General features: G+C 39.8%; 1 protein-coding gene across 1 annotated transcript in view; it reads right to left on the reverse strand.

The window, feature by feature from the left end:
- Nucleotides 1–23701, reverse strand: part of LOC113578892 (ERC protein 2) — an 88791-nt gene that overhangs the window by 39323 nt on the left and 25767 nt on the right. The window contains exons 6-9 of the mRNA XM_035536466.1: nucleotides 22929–23084; nucleotides 21218–21307; nucleotides 20516–20683; nucleotides 1303–1470 (exon numbers count right to left, since the gene is read on the reverse strand). Coding sequence (XP_035392359.1) covers nucleotides 1303–1470; nucleotides 20516–20683; nucleotides 21218–21307; nucleotides 22929–23084 — 582 coding nt within the window. The remainder of the gene's footprint in view (nucleotides 1–1302; nucleotides 1471–20515; nucleotides 20684–21217; nucleotides 21308–22928; nucleotides 23085–23701) is intronic.

Raw genomic sequence — 23701 nt, forward strand, 5'->3', positions numbered from 1 at the left:
CAGTGAAAGGTTGCAGACTGAGAAACAAATGGGTATATGTATATGTGTGTGTTAGGTAGTTGTGTCTAGCTCAGGGCTGTGCAGTGAGATCCCTGCAGGCGGCTCTAAATCAGTGATTGCAGTTAACCTTATAAAAGTCATTCGGGTTGTGAAAGGGAGAGACTACAAGCAAGCTGAACACACGCTCATATTCACAGACTGCGAGATAACACGAAGCTAAAGTCTGTTTTCATTAAATCTTGTTAGACTTTGCACTTTCCCTCGACCTTTTAATCAAAAACTTTAATTGAATCACAGAGACACAGGTTAAGCCTTTTTAAGGGTGAGCAGACATGCCTCAGGCTTGACACTGTTTCACCGGCTGACATCTGACCATATGTGCACATATGTCTCAAAGGATATCCCCAATGCCACGTAACAGAATCCTTCATACAACACAGTTGAAAGCATGTTTGCCACGACTAAGCTAATTGGAACAGACACGTCTTCAAGTCTTAAACCTCAGTGGACTCTACCAGGTCAAAGCACCATCCAAGCCTGGTCTAATTTACAGCCAGACCAAGTCTATGGCAATCTGGTCCAAATCTTGTGCAGCTCAGACCAGAGGACAGGGTAACTGAGGCCATCGATTGTCCAGGCCAAAACCCAGGACAGTTAATGAGCACACAGAACCCAAAGCAAACAAATGGGCCCGATCTGCGTGGCGGCCTGGGTCAAACTCGGAACAGAGAAGCGCGTGCCAAAAGCAATCGAGACTTAGGAGGGCCCAGACCATACGAAAGCCCACAACAGCCTGGGACGATCCCAGCCGGGAACATGGCAGCAGAAGGAGGCAGAGAGCGGCCAAAACCAACGCAAAAACAACTTGCCGGTGCAATTATGGAAAGAAAAGGTTTGTGTAATCAGAGAATATAGTGCTGTCAGGCATCTTTTATAGTTCAGCGAGGTGTTTTGTTTTTAAAGAAATTACGTTACAATGTAATTGGAACTAGCCTGCACAGCATGATCTCATAATAGTAGCATTTCCAGTGCTGGTGCCATCTTTACTGCAGGCATTATTAGCAATATCATGTTGTCCTCATTGCCTTTACGACCTGCATCAGCTATATTGCAATTGCCATCAACTCTATCGAACGCAACACTATCACTGCTGGTTCCAACAATGTCATCAGCAGTCACCCTTGTTCTCCATCACCACAAAATCCACTTTCTGCTGTCATCACCACACCAACAGCACCAACAGCATTGCTATAAAATGAGATTTGTCAGTAACCTCCACCAGCATTCAGCTTCAGCACTGACCTTCTTTTGCAGGACACTGATCTTGCACTCTTTAACGTCCAGCATATCCTTCAGGTCGTGCATCTCTCCGCTCATTGTGCTCTTCTCGTCAGTTATGTCCTGCAGCTGTTTGATCTTCTTGTTCAGGAAGGTTTCCCTCTCCTCCAGGCGCAGGCGCAGGGCATCAACCTGAAGGAGACAGCAACGTCAGCCAGGTGCAGAGGGGTTCAAATCAGGGTGCTGGATGGTCATTCCCATGGGGAAATGTCACACTGCATATGAGCTGTTCACAGCAACACTGGGGGTGCATGGTAATACTGAAATAAAGCTCAGCATAAGCAAACAAACAAACAAACAAACAAACAAACAAACAAACAAAAATGCTTTATTTTAAATAGACCCAATCCTGATTTTTAAATGTTTTCTCAACAACTGTAAATTGCTACCAAAAAATTAGTTCCAGAACTCCTAATAAAACTAATTTTCTCTCATGGGTTTAATTCTATTACTTTTAATTACATATCAACAAAGAAAAAATAGAACTAATGTTAACACAAAAGCAGTAATGTAATACCATCCTGTCAGCAAAGGATATACATTTGAAAGCCACAAGTGTATTACAGAATTGCATAACACATACAGACACAGACACAGGTTTGGCTCATGCATAGTCATGCCCACCCACAGTGGGTAAATATACTGTAAAATGGCAGAGACATGGTCCCGCAGTCTATCACGGTCTCTCTTACTCTCACACACTCACACACATACACTTCGGTCTGTATGCTGCTACATGAGTTACTAAGGCTTGATTGAATTTCCAGGCGTTGGTATCCACAGTTCTGGGCTTGGCTAGTGAGCAGTGAGTAAGCCCATATGAGTTCCTGAAGTGTTGGTGAGCTTGTTATCTGGAGCCTTAAATGAGGCTAGGGGACACACATGTATTCAGTACTCCTGCACCATATATGCCCATCACACAACATATTTTATTGTCCAAAATAATGTAAACGGCAACCAAATGGAAACCTGAGAGCTTTGCAAATATTGTAGCAGCATTGGGAACAATGATATTATTCATGTCTAAGCAAATGTAAAAAGAGTAAACTGACTAATTCTTCCATGAACTTCAATTAGCTGCCCTTAACACACCCTATTCACTTCAGAAAAGAATGTAAGCCTTTATTTCTACTGAAAAAAAAAGTCATAAGAGAGAGAGAGGCAGACATAGTCAGAAAGAGAGAGAGAGTGAAGAAAGAGAAAGCGAGTGAGCCTGAAAGAGTGAGGGCACTCACTGAGGTAAAGCCCTTTACAGTAGTATTACAGGAGAGCAAAGATCTTCTCAGCCTGAGATGGGAAATTATTTATCTAATATTGCTCTACTGGTGATGACGCAACCTCATGATCCTAATCATGGTTTCTGTCTGTCTATCTCTAGCACCCACTGGTTGCAGTGACACTTGTAATGCGTAGTTAGCTGGCATGCTGTCATTTACAAGGAATTTGTCCTATGTTCAGCAGGAAATCGCTCCTGTCTGCCCAGTCTAATTCTTTAAGCTCTTAAAGTGTGCCACATGTGGGCCTCCTTATAAAACACTTGCAGAGTGTATGGAGCCAAGACAGGCAGAGCACTTTTACAGACAGGGCACACATTTAATTTTGGTTCCTCTCACTTGTTAGCGTAAGACAGCACCATCAATCTCCACTTAAAGTATGCTCAACAGATTTTCATCTAATATCAACTTCCAAGTAATGGCTCATTAGTATCAGTCATTTACAAGAACCTTCACAGGTATAATTTTCACTGGTGGTATGGCAATCGACACACTATGTAGTTTTAAGAAAATACGGAAATCACTGAGTTCCACATTGATATTGCAGACTATTGAAGACTAATTAAAGCAGTTATTTGCTTTATTTGGTAAATACTTTTGGATCTTAATTTGCAAACATTAGCAAGACATGATAGGAAAAAAGTACTGATGAATCTTGTTTAAAAAGTGTTTGCAGTATGTGGTGGTATCTTTTTACAAGCTCGCACCGTTTGGTTATTCACTCTCTGACAGGCAAAAAAGTATTACATGGATATCATGAGCAATCAGTGCATTCAAAGAAGACATCAATGAACTGTGAAGCTTTAATTTAGCAGAAACATTTTAGTTTATGTATTGTCTTCATCACTTGGCTTTTATATGGAAGGATTTATGAGAACATGTGACTCATGGTAAGATCCTCTACAACACTCTCAAAATTTTTAAACACTCTACCACACCCCAATTTTTCTTCTGGAGAAACGTGCGCTCAGAACTTTCTAAAATATATAACTCTATAATTGTCAAATGCCTCCAGACTATGCCCTCTTTCTTCTTACTTCTTATTTCTTCAGTAAAAAGTGGGCTCTCTGTCATCAGTTTTCATGGGTTACATAGCAGAAAGTCTTATCACTGAACAGTCAATATGAAAAGATTTAAAATATAAAAATACCACACTTGCACTTGCTATATATTATTATAACAAATATAGTGTTGAAAAAATAAGACTTCACTGAAGAGCTACATGACACATAAGCCCTTCATAACAACTGACATGCGTCAACATTAATAAACACTTATTCCAACAATCAGCTGACATAAAAGCTGTTTTTATCAACTTTGATCTCTGGTTGACATAACAGCTATGTCAGGTGATGCTGATTTTTAGTAACATTAAAAAAAAACATATGGTTCATTACTTTGATTGGGAAATGTGGGAGGGCCTAAAAGGCTGGCCAATGGTATACAACCAGCATGTGATCTCCCGAACTGCTATTTCTACCTTCTTCCATTTCGGTTTTTATTTACTGAAATATGCAGATGACATTACTTTACTTAGTTTACTAAATGAAAATGATGCATAAATGATGAGGAACAATATTTATAGCATGTCACTGCACTTGTGTCAAACTAGTAGTGGTGTCAAACTAGTAAACTGGAACTCAGTGAAATCAGGGAAGACAAAGGAAATGATTTTTAGAAGGGATATCAAGTGGCCACCGGTAGAGATTATAGGTTGCCAGTAGAGACAGTTAGTGATTTTAAATATCTTGGTAGTTTTGTACATCTGCCTGATCTTTGAGGGAAACTGTGATGTCATATACAAAAAAAGCATTACACCAGCTTTATCTCTTTAAAAAACAAAAAAAAAACAAAAAAAAACCAATCTGAGTATGAGGTTAGTCAAACTTGTATGGAATTAGCATATTATTCCCTAGTTGAAAGTGTTCTAAGTTATAATATGACAGCATGGTCTGGAAATTTAAAGTGAAGGGCACAGAAAAGCACAAGATAATTGTGAGAATTGGAAGTATGAAGAAATCAAAGACACATAGAATACTTGAATCGGATCAGACTTATAAAAAGGCACTGAAAATAATTATGGACATACTACGTCCTGTCAGCTCACAATTAGAACAGTTACTATCAGGGAGGCATTATAAGATACCACAGTGTAAAACTGCCACATTGTCAAACTGTAAAACCTATAGCTCAGTGAACTCACTTAAGAAAGTATACATATCTGTGTCATTACAGTGTCAAGGCATTGCAGAAGGACTCACAGAAATCTTATAAATAGCCAAATGGAACTCACTTAACGGTTAGAGAAAATATATATATAACTCATTTAGCTCTTGGCATTACATAAACATTCATAAAAAATTTAGACATGTAGCCAGATTGGACTAATTTAACCTATTTAAGCTAACTGTAATTCTCTTTTCAATAAAAAAAAAAAACTTATACAGGTTTGGTGTATACAGATTTTTAAACATTCACATATGATAATTGTTTAAAAATATAATTGTATAAAGAAATAAGCATTTCCACAATTTACATATTTATGTATTGAGCATTGAGTATGTTTGCTGATTGTAGCTTATGTTACTGTTTTGACAGTTAAAAGACAAAAATCTATCATTACAGGATAAAAAGTGTCAAAAACTTCACTAAAATATGTTACTGTTTTAATGTCACTGTAGTGACAGTACATGAGATACTACAGGGTTTTTGAAGTCCTAACTTTTGTTCAATTTTACTAGCAGCTTTACTTGCGAAAGTGTGTCATATTACCCTGACATACCAAAATAAAATGCTGAGCTGCAAAGCTAGTTATCAAACATGCAAAGTCACTTCTCCCAACCCGGTGGTATGATACGTCCGAATGTCATGAAAATCTTTCACTCGACACAGCCTAGATGTTATGTCAACTTGACATCAAAGTTGACAAAAGCAGCTTTTATGACAGCTCACATGTAAGAATAAGCTTTCATAAATCTTAATGCATTTTGATGTCAGAGCTTGTGCAAGTGTCATGTGACATTCTAAACAGTGTCCCTAAGTGAAGTGTTATCTTACGTTCTAATAAGGTGTTATTACAGGCTTCATCATGAAGTTAGACTGCATAGAATAATGGCAGCAAACTCAAATAACAGGTCCTAATCTTCCCTTAAAATGTCTACACAACAATATATTATATATCTCACATTAGGGATAAATACACTCTTCTCACTCACACATACAAACATACATATACACAGAACATGAGCTAATGTGCTCATATGAAAGAGCTGGTGAGTGAAATGATGCAGTCTGCAGAGTGTGTTTGATCTGAATAAACAGGGACAATCTCTCCCACAGGTCAATATCAACAGTGCATCTCGACACAGTACAAGGACAATCTTTAATCCCATCACCACATTATATCATAATGAGATCATGGTACATTAGGGTGTCTGCACATGTATTTATGTGAGGATGAGAGTGAGTGTCTGTGTGAGTTAATCTGCATGTTTATTAAGAAGTGCTGACATATGGGGTTGATTTTGCACATGTGGGTTTCTCGCTTCGGTGCAAGTGCCCTTCTCAACACTGGGGCATAATGTGTGTTCTGTAAGTTCTGCAAGACATCTTTGAAAAGGGCATTCACAATGGATTGCCTAGTTCCTGTTGCCTTGAACTGTTGCAGAGCCCAACTGCAACATGAGGGGACACAGAGAGACAGTTAAACTACCATGAGGTTATTGTTGGTAGCAGTCCCACATTCTACACGGCAAACTAATTTAAAAGAATAGGCAAGACAGAAAGTTAGCCATCACCACAGCAATGAGGGACTCATTCACCTCGAAGTATTGGTTCCTTTTTTTCAATTTAGCTGATGACCAGCTGTGTACATATGACTTTGCATGTGTGTATGCACATGTAGGCATGTATGCGTGTGTATGTGTATTAACCCCACTGTTGATAAAGTAAAGTTCAGTCAAGGAAGACTGCAGCAATGCATGCCTCATAGCATTTATAGACACACACACACACACACACACACACACACACATACACACACACACACACACGTGCGCATGCATGCACACACACCCACACACACGCACACACACGCACACACTAAAAAATCTCCATTGCAATGGCCTATCCTGCTTTTCACTCAGCAGCACATCATTTAAGAAAGTCCTTGATACATTTTCAAGATCTTGTGGTTGCAGAACTATTAATTCTTGGCCAGAACATTAAGTGTGTTTTTTCTTACACACTCCTCTTCCTCCCTCTCTCTATATCCCCAACATCCCTATGGTCAGGGTGCTCTTGACAGCCAACTTTCATTTTGGCCTTTGGGTAGTATATAAAGGAAAAGAAAGAATGTAAAAGAGCAAGGCAACAGTCAGACATACAAAGAAAAATTAAGGCTTAATTCAATTCTTTATCATTCTCTTGAGCTCACTAACAGTTTTATATTCACAGAACACTAACTCTCTCTCTCTCTCTTTCTCTCTCTCTCTCACAATCTCTCTTTCTCTCTCTCTCTCTCACACACACACACATACACACACACACACACACACACACACACACACACACACACACACACACACACACACACACACACACACACAGCATCTTTCTAGGTTCTGGAGCACTGTATAAAGGTGTCAGCCAGCAGATAAACAGAACTAATGTCAAAGGCATGCCACAAAACCACAGAGAAGAGTCCAGGGTCTGAGGCCCAGTGGTATACAGCAGCTCCACTCCAATGAAGACAACTTAAACTTAAGTGTCATTTATAAAACCTAGTGGATCTCTGCTCATACCAACTCGTAGACACTTCTGCCCTGAATTGCCTCCATATCTTTAATAGCAGAGATATAGCACTCATTAAAACACACTTATTCGAACACATTTGCTGCTAAATGAATCATTCTTCATGTTGCAGGACATTATTGCAACTATTGCTCTTTATGTAACAATTAATAACATTCTCTCAGCTGAGATGACACGACAAGGGCAGAAATAGCCCTAAACTGCCTCAGATGTGGCTCAAAGAGGAGGTCATTCCTCAAAATATCTCCCTGCTCTGTTTGAAGTGGTCTCATAGCTTGACTCCAGTGTCTGTCTGGTCTTCATCAGTAGCACCATGAGCTTCCAAAGACCTGACCAGGCAGTCAGACAAATTAGGTATAAAAATGTAACCTTTCATATGAAATTACAAGTGAAATATTGACTCCAGAGTTTAGGGGACTATAAAAGTGCAAAAAAAGAGCTTGAGAAAATAAAGAAAATGGGCGTCGCTGGACATAATCTGTAAAAGCTAGGTGCCGTGCGGACACAGAGTGTCTTTATACTCATGCCAAATGTGCAAGGATATCAACCAGAATTGCCAGACTAGCTGGTCACCTAAGGGCAAGCTTTTGTTAATGTACTATAAGTAATTGTTCTAGGTGAGTACTAAGTGGGGCACTCAGGGTGTATTATTGTGGAATGAGAGGCATGACCTTCTGTAGCCATCGCGGCAATGGACAGCGGTCAAGGAAAACCAGCCCATCCATCACGTCTGTGGTGTGTTCCAAAAGTAGTTTCCGTTTTACTCCTTTCCTTCTGCCTTCTTTTGCATTAGTGCTGATTTCCTACCACAGGTTTCACACTGAAACCCCCTCATCCATGAGACCCCTCAAGAGGTATGTTAAAGTCACTGCTCTGTAACAGAATGAGGGTGAACAGAGCTTTGAGGGGGGAAAAAAAACAATATAATTCAATTTTTTTAAAGATTTCCAGACGTGTGTGTGCATGCACATGCGCATTTCTTGAGGTTTTCAGGTGGTGTAAGAGTACCGTACTTGCATCTGACAAAAGAAAGGCAACAAAATGCTAATGCTAAAAGAAAGCTACTTATTGAGGTGAACTCACATGGGCAATCTCTCTCACCTCTCATATGATGCCTAGCAACTCTGGCCTTTATCACTACTGCCATGTACAGTAGTAAGTACAGTAATATAATATGTAATAGCTCACTGCATACTACACAATACCTACTGAAAGATACCCCAATCATCTCTACTCAGGATTTATATATAATACATTGGATATTTGTACTGCAAGTTATAGTGTGTACGGTAAAGTGTACAGTGTGTATGATATATGTATGATTATGTATGATTATGTGTACAGTGTAGATCTATACTGTTATATTGTGTCTGATAATGAGTGTTTTGTGTTTTTAACCCTCTTAAGTCTAAGGGCATGTTCTCTGTTTTTGTATATTTTTTTAAAATTCACTGAAAGGTTCTTACTTATAGCATGATACCCATATGTTTATTATCAAAATATTCAGAACAATCTTAGCTCTCTTCATAATGAGGTACCATTTGACTTCATACTGCACTGATGTGAGAAGTTAAGCACCTAAAGTTTTCACTCACCTTCGCTCTTGTGCAAGCATGATGTGACAATAAAATTGATTTTGAATTGAAGCTAGGTAGGGGCCACACCTGCTTCCTTTATGTAGAATGAATGTAGTTTAATCATTGGGACCAGAAGGACCTGAAAGTGCATGCTCCTAGACATCAATTTAGCTGACAGGATCATATCTCTTAGAAAAAAGGTACGGGGTTGTGCATGTGTGTTTTTAATGTTTCTGTAATAAATAATACATAATAATAGTGTAATAAAGCTACAATATTTAGTACTTGGTCCTTGGAAATAGTAAACTCTAGAAACTCTAAATCTTAAGTGATATACATTAGGTTCATTTTTGCTTTAGGGTTATGTCTGTAGCTTGTGCAACATACAGAAACGTGTCATAAGATGGCTTTGTCACACTGGCTTACACAAAGGTGCAAACAGGAAGTGCTGATTTTTGCATACTCTAATTGAACATACATCAACATAGCAATTATGCTACACACATTCAAAAGTACACTTTCCATCACCCAAGCACATCCAAAACCTACAACTCAAATCACACCTGCTGGCATTTTAAACAGATGCTTTTAAACAGGCTGTTCCAGACGCTTGTTTGCTGCAATGCATGCTGTGAACCGGACCAGCCCAACAGTGCCTTTATTGTGCAGCCACAATGACCTCACATGATCCAAAGAAAACTATGCATTGCAGGGTGATCACAGGGTTTCCACTGCTCCAGCGGGAGCCGTCTGGAGCACACAGCCCACTTCCTTGGTCAGATTTTCCACCATTCTGCACATCTAGTCCCGCAGCGGCAGCCTATCTGCCATTAATCATCATTATCACCCAGCTCGGAGCGCCGCTACAGGGTGCGCTATGGATTGCTGTACGATGCTCGCAGCTTGATTGTTTTTCCTGCCCGAGCACTCGCTGCTCCTCCCACATCCTTCTCTCGGCCTATCCTAGAATTTTATGACTGGAGCATTTCCATCCTCAGACAAGTAAGCAGGTACAATTACTCACAGATGAGATTTTGACACATGCATAAATACTGTCAATTCTACACTATTATACAAACATGCATCCCACACACACAGGCTGAGATAATACCTAGAACGATGGACAGGCTATCGCGTGCTCACACACACATAAAATTATCATCTAATAAACACATGGATAAACGTTCTGTATATATGGATGAAGTCCAATGAGTGAAGCCCTTGGGTCCTAAGAAAATATACAGCCTGCAGTGGGTGTCTCCGTGGCCATGATATTTATACAACAGGTGATGGATGATGATGGGTTGTTGCTATGGGAGACTCACAGCCATGTTAATGTCTCAGAATCAGACCTCTGGAGAGCCTCCCTTAGAGATCATTTATAGAACACCACAGAGCTTTGAAGACAAGAGGATGGAGATGGGATTTTGTAGAAAATATAGTAGTGACAAAGTTACCACATAAGAATAATAAAAACACATACTTGCAGGCACACTTTTATACCCATACTCACACACATTCTACAGCAGCAATCAGTTGTTTGGCCCAAGGTCAAGAAGGTTAAGGAAAACTGACCTGTCATTGGCTAGGATCAACACTAGTGACCTCATGCAGTTGACAAAAGTGAATGTGGCTTCCTCTTCCAACTGCTATGAGCAGCATCGAGGGAGCTATCAATCTAAAATAAGGACTTCCACCCCTCACCACCCTAACACACACTAACACACCCTGACAAACACACACAGCTCTCATACAGAGAGAGATATTTAGAGCCTGGCATGACCTTCGACCGCACATTTCTAGTTGAGGTTGATGTGTCCATTATGCTGTCCGCTTACTGGCTGGATGAATGGGGGCTTATTAAGGGGGTGTGCAGGTCGCACAGACAGTTACAGAATAGTAAAGGGAGCTCCATTTCAATGGCACCATGACACCCCGAGGAATATGCAGAAAATGTCAGGATTGTTGCTGCTTGTGCAACCACATTTGTTGAATTTATAATCAGCTGTCAGATAAGCAAAGCTCATTAATGTTTCCGTCTAGATGATAGATGGGAAGAGGAAAAGAAGACAAGGGGAGTGTCCCACCATGTACCCCTCTCTTCCTTGTCGCCGTGACAGGCTGAAAGAAGAGAGACTATTCCCAAGATAGACAAATAAAGCTCACGTCACGTTAGCAGCACAGCAGTTTGTAGTCTACCTAAATATCATATTGATGTTTATGTAGGCCTCTTTCACATGGAGACCAAAGACAAACATCCAAACACACAGACGCACACAGTGAGATACACACCACGTGCGCGCGCGTGTGTGAGCGCGTGTGTTTGTGTCTATGTGCACAGGCATAAAGTAACCGGGAAAATTGCTACCATATGTCAACAGTGTAAGGGATGCACAGTGGACCTCCTTCATTTACTAAAGCAAAATAAAGGGCTGAGGATGCAGGGGAGGAGAGAGAACCAGTGCAGGAGCTGCTGGAGGAGACTATGACTGAGAGTGAGCAGCAGAGGATCACCGAGTGGAATGGCCTGCAGGCACGCCTTTTGTGGTTATTTGATTTCTTTGGAAGCTGCACATGCCCAAGTTGCATCTGTAAGCATCATTTATTTCCAACATTTTTTTCCAGGTTGGTGGTGCAACATGCTCAGGCGTAAAAACTTTGGGAGCAATTTAACTACCTTCAAACGTGGGCTGGTTGTGACAAATTGTATGCAAAGCAAGAGGTTTTTTTTTGTTTACATGTTTTAACACATAAGTTCTCTTTAGACAGCAATGGCTTACAACAGTGTATGAAATGCCAATCCCTTAATTATATATATATAATTTTATAAGCCCTTAATTATAAAACATTAACCAGGCAACAGGAACCTATAAGAAAGTTAGCAAGGCCCAAGAGTGGTCATATATATGCAAACTTGTGTGTGTGTGTGTGTGTGTGTGTGTGTGTGTGTGTGTGTGTGTGTGTGTGTGTGTGTGTGAGCAAAATAGTTTGCACATCGAATGTGAAACAGTTGTGTGTGCCCATGTGTGTTTGTGTGTGTATTTGTGCATATGCCTGTATAAACCATTAAATATCTCATCATTGCCGCTCTCTACCCTCAGTGTTCTTTATTGCTTTTCCACATGGACACTCCACTGCTTCCAAAAACTTGGAGGCTCTTTTCTTTGGAAGGGGCACATGTTTGCGCTGGGTTGCGCCGGTCCCTCTGCTCACCGCTCCATCTGACCTGTTACCAAGCAGACCACAGAAAGACCGAATGACAGACCAGCTACTATGCTGAGGGTAAACCAGGACAGAGCCCTAGATGCTGAACACTGCTTCCTGACCTCCTCCATCAAAAGCATTGAGTCTGGTTGTAGATGTGTGAGTGTGTTTGAGTGTGTGTGTGAAGTTGTAGGTATGGGTGTGTCTCTGTATTTGTCCAAGAGATATGTGGGTGGTTGATAGGTGTTTGTAACTCTAGATAATTTATGCATGTGTATCTGTGTGCACATTTTTTGTGTGCACAAAGTGAAATTGTAGCATAGCATGTTTGTGTGTATTTGTATGTATATTTGTGTGTGTGTGTGTGTGGTCTCCTGTCATGCTGCTCCTCCTCTGGCTGTTATGTTATATACAAGGCCAAGTCCATCTCAGAAAAAGACAATGAGTAAAGCAGCTGCACACCAGCTGTTGCAGTCTCATAGACATACCCACTCACACAACCAGAGAGAATTACATATACATATACAACTATATGAATGAGTGCCGCGTACACACATACGAGCACAGACAGCTTCGCAGTATGACTATCCTGACCTCAGCTTCTGCTATAATACAATACTGCAGAGTACCCTCTGTAGAACAAAAAAAGGAAAAAAAAATGGACCAAGGTGATGAGGTAAGAATGATGCTTCCAAAACAAAAAAAGGCCATTATGTCTTGCAATATGTTAATATTCTCTGCTGAAACCCTGTGTTACATTTAAAGTTTGGTCTACATTATTTTGACCATAATCAATTCCATTTGTTAGATCATGTGAAGGCCATGGTTCATCAGACCACCCACAGAATTCTTCTCTGGAATGTGGGAGATCTGTCCAGCTGCTCACAGCACACAATTAAAAAAAAGTGATCCTGTGAAGGAAACATTTGCATATTGCTGCCTTCGATGATACCAACATTAAAAAGGTCAATGTTGTGATAAAGATTACAAAACACTATATTTTATACTACCTCCGCCCCCCCAAAAAACAAAAGACATTGTGCCATCCCTATCCGCCCAAAAAGACATTATACACCACTGTGCACATAACTAGAACATGAGGACATACACATGCATACACAGACATACACAGACATGTGCGCCACATGGCATTTACACGCTGCACTTACCATTTACCAGACAACAGAAAAGAAGCCGCAACAAAAACAAGCCAGCTGGGAATACCTGATAGCTGACAAAAACGGCTACTCTTTTCTCCGCTATTTGGCACTACCCCGTGTGGCAATACTAAACTGTCACAGGCATGTTCAGAAACATTCCTCTTCAGCTCTAGTAAAGCTGTCTTTTCAATTTCCTAGAGGACCATTGCCATGCTTTCAGCGGTACATTCCTCCAAGAAGCTGACAAGTTTAGAAGCTTCTGGCACAAGCCCTGAAAAACCATATATTTGTAGCCTCGACCTCCAGACATTGATACAAACCTAACTGGCACAGCTCCAGCAAAGAGAGCTGAGCCTCCTGCTCTGGAAAAGGTTTTCCTAATGCACATTCACTGTTGCACTCCAGTGCATCGCAAAACTACAAAAGGCACAAACCAAAACTGATAAACTCACATTACAGAGAACATTACAGGTGAAAAACTCAAATGTATTCCCACCACATATTTTGCAGCTACTACAAGCTGGCAATGGCATTAAAAAAATCTTTTGGTTATTATAGAATGGTGGCTATACTAAGGCCTAAGGCAAAAGGCAAGTAACATTTGACACGTCTTATCTTGTGCTGTAATCTGCACAGCAAACCACACAACTGTCCCCGGTCTAAAGCCTCTTGTTTAGCAGCTACTAAGTCAGACACCTGGAGACTACACCACTAATCACCAATTAAGGTTGTCATTTTTATATAAGGAAAAAGCTTTGTGTGTGCATGAGTGTCTTTGTGTATGTGTGAGAAAGAGAGTGAGAGAAAGAGCAAGAGAGAGTGAATGTGAGTGAGTGCACATGAGTAGTCATGTGGAACAAAATATACTGCCTCGAACAATAGCCAGGGTGGAAGACTCCAAGAACAACAGTCAGTGGTTAGAACCAGGGACGTAAATGAGGATTCAAGTAACTGAACAGTCATTTGAAATGGATTATTCCGACACTTCTAATCTATTTTGTTCTGTATTATGCATTTCAATTCCCTCAAAAATGTTCATTTTCATTTGTTTCCTTCAGCATAAAATCTTTGCAGTACATGCAGGTTACACAGCATGAGCATAGCGAGCTATTAGTTAACCACACGGTACTTTGATTGTGATGTTCCAATAAAAACTCACAGCAAAACAATGGCTACAATCCCTCATATGTGCACATTTGGTATTTGGAGGGCCTACCAACTGAAAATTGTTAATTAAGACAACTCAGTCAGTTTCTATGGACTGCCTACATCAGAAAACATGAGACAAAACATGCCATTCCTCAAAGGACAAAAGAGAAGAGTGAATACATTTTATTTTTGATGGCAATGAACAACCCAAACCAATGTGCTAATTACTTTGTGTATTACTGCTTTTAAAACCTGGATAAGTACAAATCGCAGGACTGGCAATAAAACTAACTAAACGAGGGATCGATGCCAACTGTCTGTGGCAAAATGCAGACATGGAAAATTTGGCTATCTAGCTAAGTATTTAAAAACAATATGTTATATGTTTCTTTAGCATTTTAGCACCAACGAACAATAATGACTGAGATCGCTAACATATGATGTAATTTTCTAGAAAGTTACAAGCATTACTTGCTGCAGGATCTACAATAACGTTAATGCTATTTGTTTGTTGAATGTCTGTACAGTTGTGGCCAAACGTTTTGAGACTAGCACAAATTTGGTTTTCACAAAGTTTGCTGCTTCAGTTTTTAAGGTAGTAATTTACATTAACTCTAGATTGTGAAGAGTGATCAGATGAATTGCAATTAATTGCAAAGTCATTCCTTGCAATGACTTTAATCACAAAAATTACTGTATTCCAGCCACTGCATTTTAGCCCAACCACAAAATGGCCTGCTAACATCATTTCAGTGATCATCTCATTAGCTCAGGAGAAAGTGTTAAAAAGGACAGGGCAGCTGATGTCACTCTGTCATGCTGATTAGAAGAGAAGACTGGTTGCTTTAAAAGGGTGGTGGTGCTTGAAGCTTTCTGTTAACCATGGTTGCCTCCAAGGAAACACATGCAGTCATCATTGCATTGCATCAAAAGAGCTTTACAGGCAAGGATATTGGTGCTTGCACCTAAATCAACCATTTATCAAATGATCAAGAACTTCAAGGAGTGAGGATCGATTGCAATGAAAAAGCCTTCAGTGTGCCCAAGAAAGTCAAGCAAGTGCCAGGACCATCTCCTAAAGAGGATGCAGCTAGGGAATCTGGTCACCGCCAGTGCAGAGCTTGCTTAGGAATGGCAGAAGGTAGGTGCGAGTGCATCTGTGCACACAGTGAGGTGAAGGCTTTTGGAGGATGGCTTGGTGTCAAGAAGGGCATCAAAGAAGCAACTTCTCTCCAAGAAAAACATCAAGGACAGACTGACATTCTGCAGGAAACACAGGGATTGGACAGCAGAGGACTGGGGTAAAGTTATTTTCTCTGTTGAAGCCACTTTCAGACTTTTTGGGACATCTGGACAAATCATTGTCCAGAGAAGAAAAGGTGAGCGCTACCATGAGTCCTGTTATGCCAACAGTGAGGCATCCTGAGACCATTCATGTGTGGGGTTGCTTCACATCCAATGGAGTGCGTTTGCTCTAAGTTTTGACTAAGAACACTGCCATGAATAGGAAAGGTATCAAAACATCCTCCAAGAGCAACTTCTACCAATGATTCAGGAGCAATTTGGTGACTAGCAATGCTTTTTCCAACATGGCGGAGCACCATATCACAAGGAAAAAGTAATATCCAAGTGGCTCAGTTAACAAAACATCAAAATTTTGGGTTCATGGCCAGAAAAAACTCCCCAGATCTCAATTCTATTGAGAACCTGTGGTCAATCCTCAAATAGAGTGGACACACACAGAAACTGTGATCACCTCCGCAGATTAGGTAAGAATGGGTTGCTATCTGTAAAGATTTTGCCCAGAAGCTGATATCCAGCATGTCAAGGTAAATTGCAGAAGTCTTGAAAAAGAAGGGTCAACACTGTAAATACTAGATGTATTTGTCACTAAAAAGTTAAACTTATGAAATGCTTATAATTGTACTCCACTGTACCATAAACATCTGACAAATGGATGTAAAAACAAAAACAAAAAAACTGAGGCAGTAAACTTCTGGTCATGACTGTAGATGAGATGAAGTTCATCTTAGCAACACATGAGAGTAAAAGTTAGTTACAGTTGTGTAACACTTAGGTAATTAGCTAGTTAATCGGGGTTAGCAACATTAGCATGTTGTACTAGGAGAAAATGTGCTTCACATCTATCTGCAATTTGGCATGCTTTGCAGTTTGTAGGTATGTATGTCTCTGTAGCTGCTAGAATGAGCAGAGAGATGAGCTCAGAGCAAACTCAGAGTCTGAGTCAGGTTGCATAGTTGCATCGCTATGTCTTCTCCAGCAGCCATGTTTCACCTCGGGTTCAGGATCAATGGTAGTATGAAGCTTAACTCACTTCCTATAGAAGGGGGGTTGGGGTAAATAGTAGCTCAATATCATTTAAAGGAAAAGGCCCTCAAACTGGCCATTTTAGTAGGGCTGTTTTGACAGGGTGAGAAGGGTGATATGGTGCTTGATCCTTGACATATTTTGACCAAAGCATGACACAGACGTTTCATGAAGACCCCAGCGACCTGTTTTAATTTGCGTAAAGGGGGAATAATAGGTCCACGTTAAGAACATATAAAAGGCATGTCTAAAGTTTAATTGCAATGATGCAGACAACTGCCGACCTTGCCTTGCTTGAAGACTGGCACTTCTTGCTTTTTATAAGGAATGTGTTTTAAAGGACCACACAGATTGTTGAGAGTGATGTTAGCCATCAGTTAATTTAATTTGCCCAGGGGAATTTTAACCCTCACCAGTTTTGAAGAGACCAACAAAATGCATCAGCATTCCCGTGCACACTCAGGTCCTTTCAGCTATACGGGCTTTAGCCAAGGGTGCATTCCATCGAGATACTGAAGACAGTTCTGTTATTTCCCAACCAACTATGAGCCAATAAATGTCACTTATCTTATATTCCAATCACTAACCCTGCAGTATTTCATTTCCAAATATAATAGTGGAAAAGACAACAGTAATGGGGGATTACCGTGCCATCGCCGGCTTTCCAAATGTAAGCAAGGCAATAGAATGTACACACGTAGCCATAAAATACTTAGTTTTAAGAAATTCACATATGTGAGAAAAGGATATCACCGACTAACCAGGTGGGGACACACAATCCTTGTATTGTACAGAACAGAAGTGGGATGTCAGCTTCAGCAAGTTGCTATAGGAGATGGCTAACTTGTTGGTGAGTAAGAAAAGGTATATAGCCATATTGCACTATGCAGTGTATGCTACCATATGTCATTGCATGAGACAGATGTTATGCCCTGAAGCCCTGGCAGATGACTCCTGTGGCAAATCCTATGACGCAACAAGAGCATAAATACAACCAAGCACATGAGTGCACTAGCAACACAGTGGAACATGTGGTAGGTTTCATGAAAGCCAGCTGGCTAGCTTCTCTGCTACAGGAAGCAAGCTACAATACACACCTGAGAAGGTCCAACATTATTCAGTATGAAATTAAGCTTTTCACAACGCTAGCCTGTGCATTTGATGGATCTACGTAAAAAACAAACAAAAATGTTCACTATTTTGTCTTATACTGTGATGCAACATGTTTAATACAAGCCTACATTTAGCTCAGTCTGTGGTTGCTGGTGTAGGATTCTGTGTCGCCACCATGAATAATTCCTATCATGGAAGTCTCACCAATAATAGCCACAACTGTGAATCTAGTGCACCCCCAGCTGTAGTACTTGTATAGTTTTATGGGCTGTAATTATTTTCTTTGTCACCAAATGAAGCCACTTTTCCTCACCTCTACCACAGTTTTAACAACAGCATTTGTGACCTGTCGCTATGCCATCTTGTTTTTCTTTGACAAACCACTTGTAAAATGTACCAAATAAAACAGTTACTTACTCAACTTTGTGCAACAGTACCTTTTAGTTTATTTTTACTTGTATTATCTCCATTTTGAAGTTACGTTTTATACATACTTTTTGATATGTTTCCTTGTTGTCTGCAACAAGCAATAACATAATCCGTCCAATGGAGCTTTTAAATGGAAGATTTTCAACTTATACGGTGATTTGGGGTTGGTTTTTTGTTTTTTGGGGGGTTTTTTTGCTTGTTTTTTTTAGTTAGATATGTGAAAAAAATTTGAATGTTTAGGATTCATGAACTGTATCATTTACTTTTTTTTTTTTTATAAGTAGCAAATTAGGCCCTACTTAGATACAAGAAACAATTAACAAGACAGTGAAATATGCTTAAATGACATCTGTTGATGAGATAAGATGGTTACACATTGCTGCTATAATACCCCTATTAAAAATTCAGCTAAATTTCTAATTGGACATCTGAGATGTGGATTTCATTTCACAGTGCACAACGCGAGAGACACTACACCCTCCAATTATGGGGTTGAATTACAGCTAATGTTGCAGCACAAAAACTTAGTGCTACTATGTAATCAAAATATAGTCAACAAATCATAAATTCAATATACCATGACATTGCAGAATTGATAACATTTTGTCAGATGCATGAATATTAAATCACCATGGCACTCAAGAGAATTTGCCAGAAATATTAAATCACTGGTCAGCATGCTCACAGCATACTCTATTTCAATGACATGTCACTGCACTTGTTTTCGGAGCAGCACTACTATACCTGGTTTTAGGTTAACACTTGCCAACAAGCCACTAAAAACTGAAAACAAGCCACATGTTACTAAATTTGCTTGAAACTAAGAGTAACAGGACTGTTTGGCTGCTCTACTAATGGCAACTGCCACAGTTGCTGAAAAGCTGTGAAACTCAGTTCCTACCCAGAAGAGAAGAACTGTTATTTGGCTGCTGTACCACCGGTGGCTGCCATCAGACCTGGCAGGCAACTGCATGTTAAACCGCAACACTCTTGATGCTCAGCCCTTATTATGCTAGGCAGTCTACCAGTAAAAAACTGACAAGCCCTACACATTGCAGCTTTCTCCCTAACACACTCATGCACATAGGCAATGTCAAACATTGCGACAGAGACTGAAGCAAGCCGACACAGACACACACTAGCAGAGTCTTGCTGTATGTAAGAGCAAAGAGAATTCTGAGAGCCAGTATTAAGAGTGACAAATTTGACATCAATATCACATCTGAGAATTACAGATCAAAGAAGGCTTGCTCTTGACAGAGAATTTCTCATTGCTGCACTTTACCTTCCTTTGCTCAGACACAGGAAAAAGAAACATACCCATAGGGACACAGAGAGAACGTCGGAGAGTGCTTTAGTCGATGCTATATGTGGAATTCCTGAAATCTGCACTTTAAAAGAATGATGCAATAGTTGAAACTGGATGAGTGAAGAAGTGAAAAACAATTCACACCACTACATTAAGCTACCTAAACATGGAGCAAAGAAAAGGGAGGAGAGTTTCCATTCCACTGACCAACAACCGTCACACAAATCCATTGCAAAATTTAACTTCAGTGTCCAGACAAGATTTTATGTGTCACGTGCATCATGTCCGCCACCTCAGTCTTCTATTGTCTCACAATGAAATTACCCACTTCTTTAATGTAAGGTATTTTCTCCCCATTGTCACAAAAATCTTGGCACAGTACAAATGATTAAGGGTCTAATTTTGGGCCAAATTGCTTCCTGTAATAAAGCAGTGAACTTTTTTTTTTCCCCCCTTCCCACAAAGTCAGAGAGGCCTCCCCTGTGCTCAGGCAAGACGATGCAACTGGTGAATGACAGAGGGGCCGGATGACAAAGAGGACCTGAAAAGGATCCAACTCTCCCACCATTCCAAATAATGCCAAGTAATGGGAAGACAGGACAAAAATACAATAGAAATGTATACTATATATTTCCACTCCAAAGAGTTGCTTTGACTAATTTAGCAAGCAACAAGTGCTTTAGTTGTTTGGGCAGTTCATATTTCAAAATTTAAAAAAAAAACATACAGTACAGAAGTAGTATAGCTGTGTAACTTCTACTGCATTGCTTATATTTCTCTCTTTGTGAGACACGGATGAAACGAAGCACCACACAAACTGACCTCTGACTGTAGGATACTGGCTCTTTGCTCCTTTGCTGAAAGGGACTCTTTGAGGACTTCAATGTGTTGCTTGCAATCAGAATTCTGGTTGGCCATGGTTTCTAGCTTAGTCTGTAGGGCCAACATTTCTGATTCTTTTTTTGATAATTCCTGTTTCAGCTGATCCATCTGAGTGAGAGAGAGAGAGAGAGAGAGAGAGAGAGAGAGAGAGAGAAGCTTATTGAAGTGATGTAAAGAAAACAAGAAAGAGAAGTAATACATTACAACACTCCCATGATGGAAAACACTCTAAGATCAATTTTCCTGGAGAGACACAGTATATGGTAAACATTTTGGAGCCAAAGTTAAAACTATATAGGATGTAAGCTCATAAGAACACATAATGCACAACATCCACAAAGAAAATGTGTCAGAATTCCTTGGAAAGTGAATCAAGTTATTACAAAAGCAAGACAAAATAATCTAGCTCATTCTTTTTTGTCCTCTGTTGACTGTCTTTAGTATGGACTGAAGGTTTTGCCAGTCAATTTTATTAGAGCAGGAGGAACAAAGAAGAATGAACAAAAAAAAAGACATTTGAAGAAAAAGGAGGGAAAAGATATGCATCATTACTAAAATGGTGAAGAAGGCTGGATAGAAAAGAAAAGGGAAATAAACAGAAGGAGGAGGCAAGTGAAGGAGTACTTTTATTTGTTCGGAGACCTTGTGTTGCTGAGGGAGCATATAAGTTTGGTCATACAAGCGACTATTCACTCGTGGAGATGCCAAAGAGAAATGAGGCAGAGGCATATCCTAAAACACAAAGAAAAAAACTTTAAATACAAATCATAGATTATACAAGCATCCTAGAATTTAGTGGACCTAAGAATGAGGTGTGGTCTTTGCAAACTGATTCCATAAAAGCAAGTCATTCAAGTCATTTGGATACTTAGGTGTTTTGGATTAGGACATTTAAATCCGAATGCATAAATGGAAAATAATTTTCCACAGATTCAAGCATAAGAGGTTCACTCTAACAAGTTGACTTTTTAAAAAAATCCACATAACAAATAACAAAATTTTTCATAGTATCATAAAAACCTTTCTATGCCAATTATAGAGTCATAGTAAGGTATGTGTATGTGGCAAAAGGAAAACCAAAATGCACTTATTTATTAGATGCCTGGTTCCCTTCATAGTTCAGCAGCCTTTTGACCGAGCTCCACCATACCATGATTCAATGAGTTTACTGAAACAAACCCCCTCCTTGCAAAATGAGGAAGGAAAACACAAACAAGATGTTTCACTCGCCTTTCCTCCCTGACTTTTTTCCTTCCTCTGTGTGTCGCACCAAGAGTGTGCATTTCAGATGGGGGTCAGGAGTGCGCATGATAGCTTGTGAAGGATTACGGCACCCGAAAGCTGGTCCTCATCAAAAGGCCATTGTGAATAGACACATAGAGGCCATAGAGCAGCAACTGGGCACGCAGGAAACAGCTGAAACTCAACCTGCCACCTTTATCAGCTCCTAGACCTTTGATTTCCCACAATTCATCAGTACCAAGGGCCCCGAGCGCTGAAAGGAGGGGGCCTCTGAATGATGGGATGGATGGAGGAGTGACATATATGATTTAGGATGATGGGTGTGCAGGAATGGGTATGTGAGGATGTTCCAAGTATGAGACATACTTTGTGTGCAGGAGTGCACAACAGAGTGAGAAAGAAAGTTGGCAGGAGTCTCTAAGGGTACACAAGATTATGCAGACAACCAGGATTTTAGTATGGTTATCAGTCCCTTATGTAGGAATTGTTTTTGGACCAAAATACTCAGCAAAAAAGTCAGCAAAAATGACTCTTTAATAAAACACAAAGGGACAATATATCATACAAGTGAATCTCCAAAGTATTATGACACAAAATTCTTATGAACTTTAGCCATAAATAATACATCATTAACACTCTCAAGTTAATGTAACTTAATCTCCCATTCTATAAAAGTGGAATACTATTCTGGAATACTAAAGGTCATTGCAGAAGTAGTGCAGTCATCTGACACTTCTGGGGTAAGCCAATACCAGCATTGCATACCACATTTTTTTGTTCATCCCATGGATAGAGACCATCCACTCATCAAGTCATCCATTTATGTTTCACTTTATTCACAATAATATCCACTCTTCAGCACCCTATTTTATCCCTTGTTCACAGTCCAGTTTATTTCCGAGTCCACCATATCTTCTTTGAGGCACTATTCACTCTTCCCAGTCAAGTCCTCCATTTCTTCATCTTTCCATGTACTTACCTTTCCTTTAATATTTCATTCATTGACCCATCTACCCATCCACACCTACAGACTTCTCCCCAGGCCACAGAAAAATTAAGATGCCATCTTGATCAAGTTTTGTGGCTGGCCATCCGTGTGTGTTAAGCTGACCTTGTTCTTCAACAACCCGGAGTGGCTCTTGCAGACTTCCATCTGTTTGAGCTCCTTATCTTTGTCATCTGCATTCATGAGGCCATTGGACCTCAGCATCTGGATCTCATCCTCCAGGTCACGGATGTTCCTCTCCAGTGAGGCAATTTTGGAGTCCTACATGGGACACGTGCAAACACGCATCAGCATCTTGAGTGTGGGAAATTGAGACTCAAAGTGTTGCAAAAGTCAGAAAGTCTCCAAAAAAAAAGCAACGGTGAAAAGTTGACGCTCAGGTTTTGGCACATGCAGAGATCAGGCAGACAATAAGCCATGGAGAAAAAGGCGGATAAGCAGGCAACGAATGAAGAGATGGGGCTGACTACTGTGCTTTAGACAAGATATCCAAACCAAAACTTCACACAATGGGGATAGTGAAAGAAAGAAAAATAAGCAGTGTTTTAGAAAAAATAAATAAATAAATAAATAAATAAATAAATAAATAAAAATAAAAATATATATATATATATATATATATATATATATATATATATATATATATATATATATATATATATATATATATATTTTTTTTTTTTTTTTTTTTTTTTTTTTTTTTAATGTCTACCAACCCTTATGCAGTCTATAAAGGGCTTATTGAACAGTTTATAAGCATATGCATGCTGGCAGTTACAATTAAAGTCTCAGAATCCCTATTTATGGCAACAATAAAATGTCCTCTTTAAGACAGAAACATAACAGCAAATGAAGCTAGAGCACAGAATAGCATTTGG

The sequence above is a fragment of the Electrophorus electricus genome, chromosome 18 (assembly GCF_013358815.1).
Source record: "Electrophorus electricus isolate fEleEle1 chromosome 18, fEleEle1.pri, whole genome shotgun sequence".
Lineage (NCBI taxonomy): Eukaryota > Metazoa > Chordata > Actinopteri > Gymnotiformes > Gymnotidae > Electrophorus > Electrophorus electricus.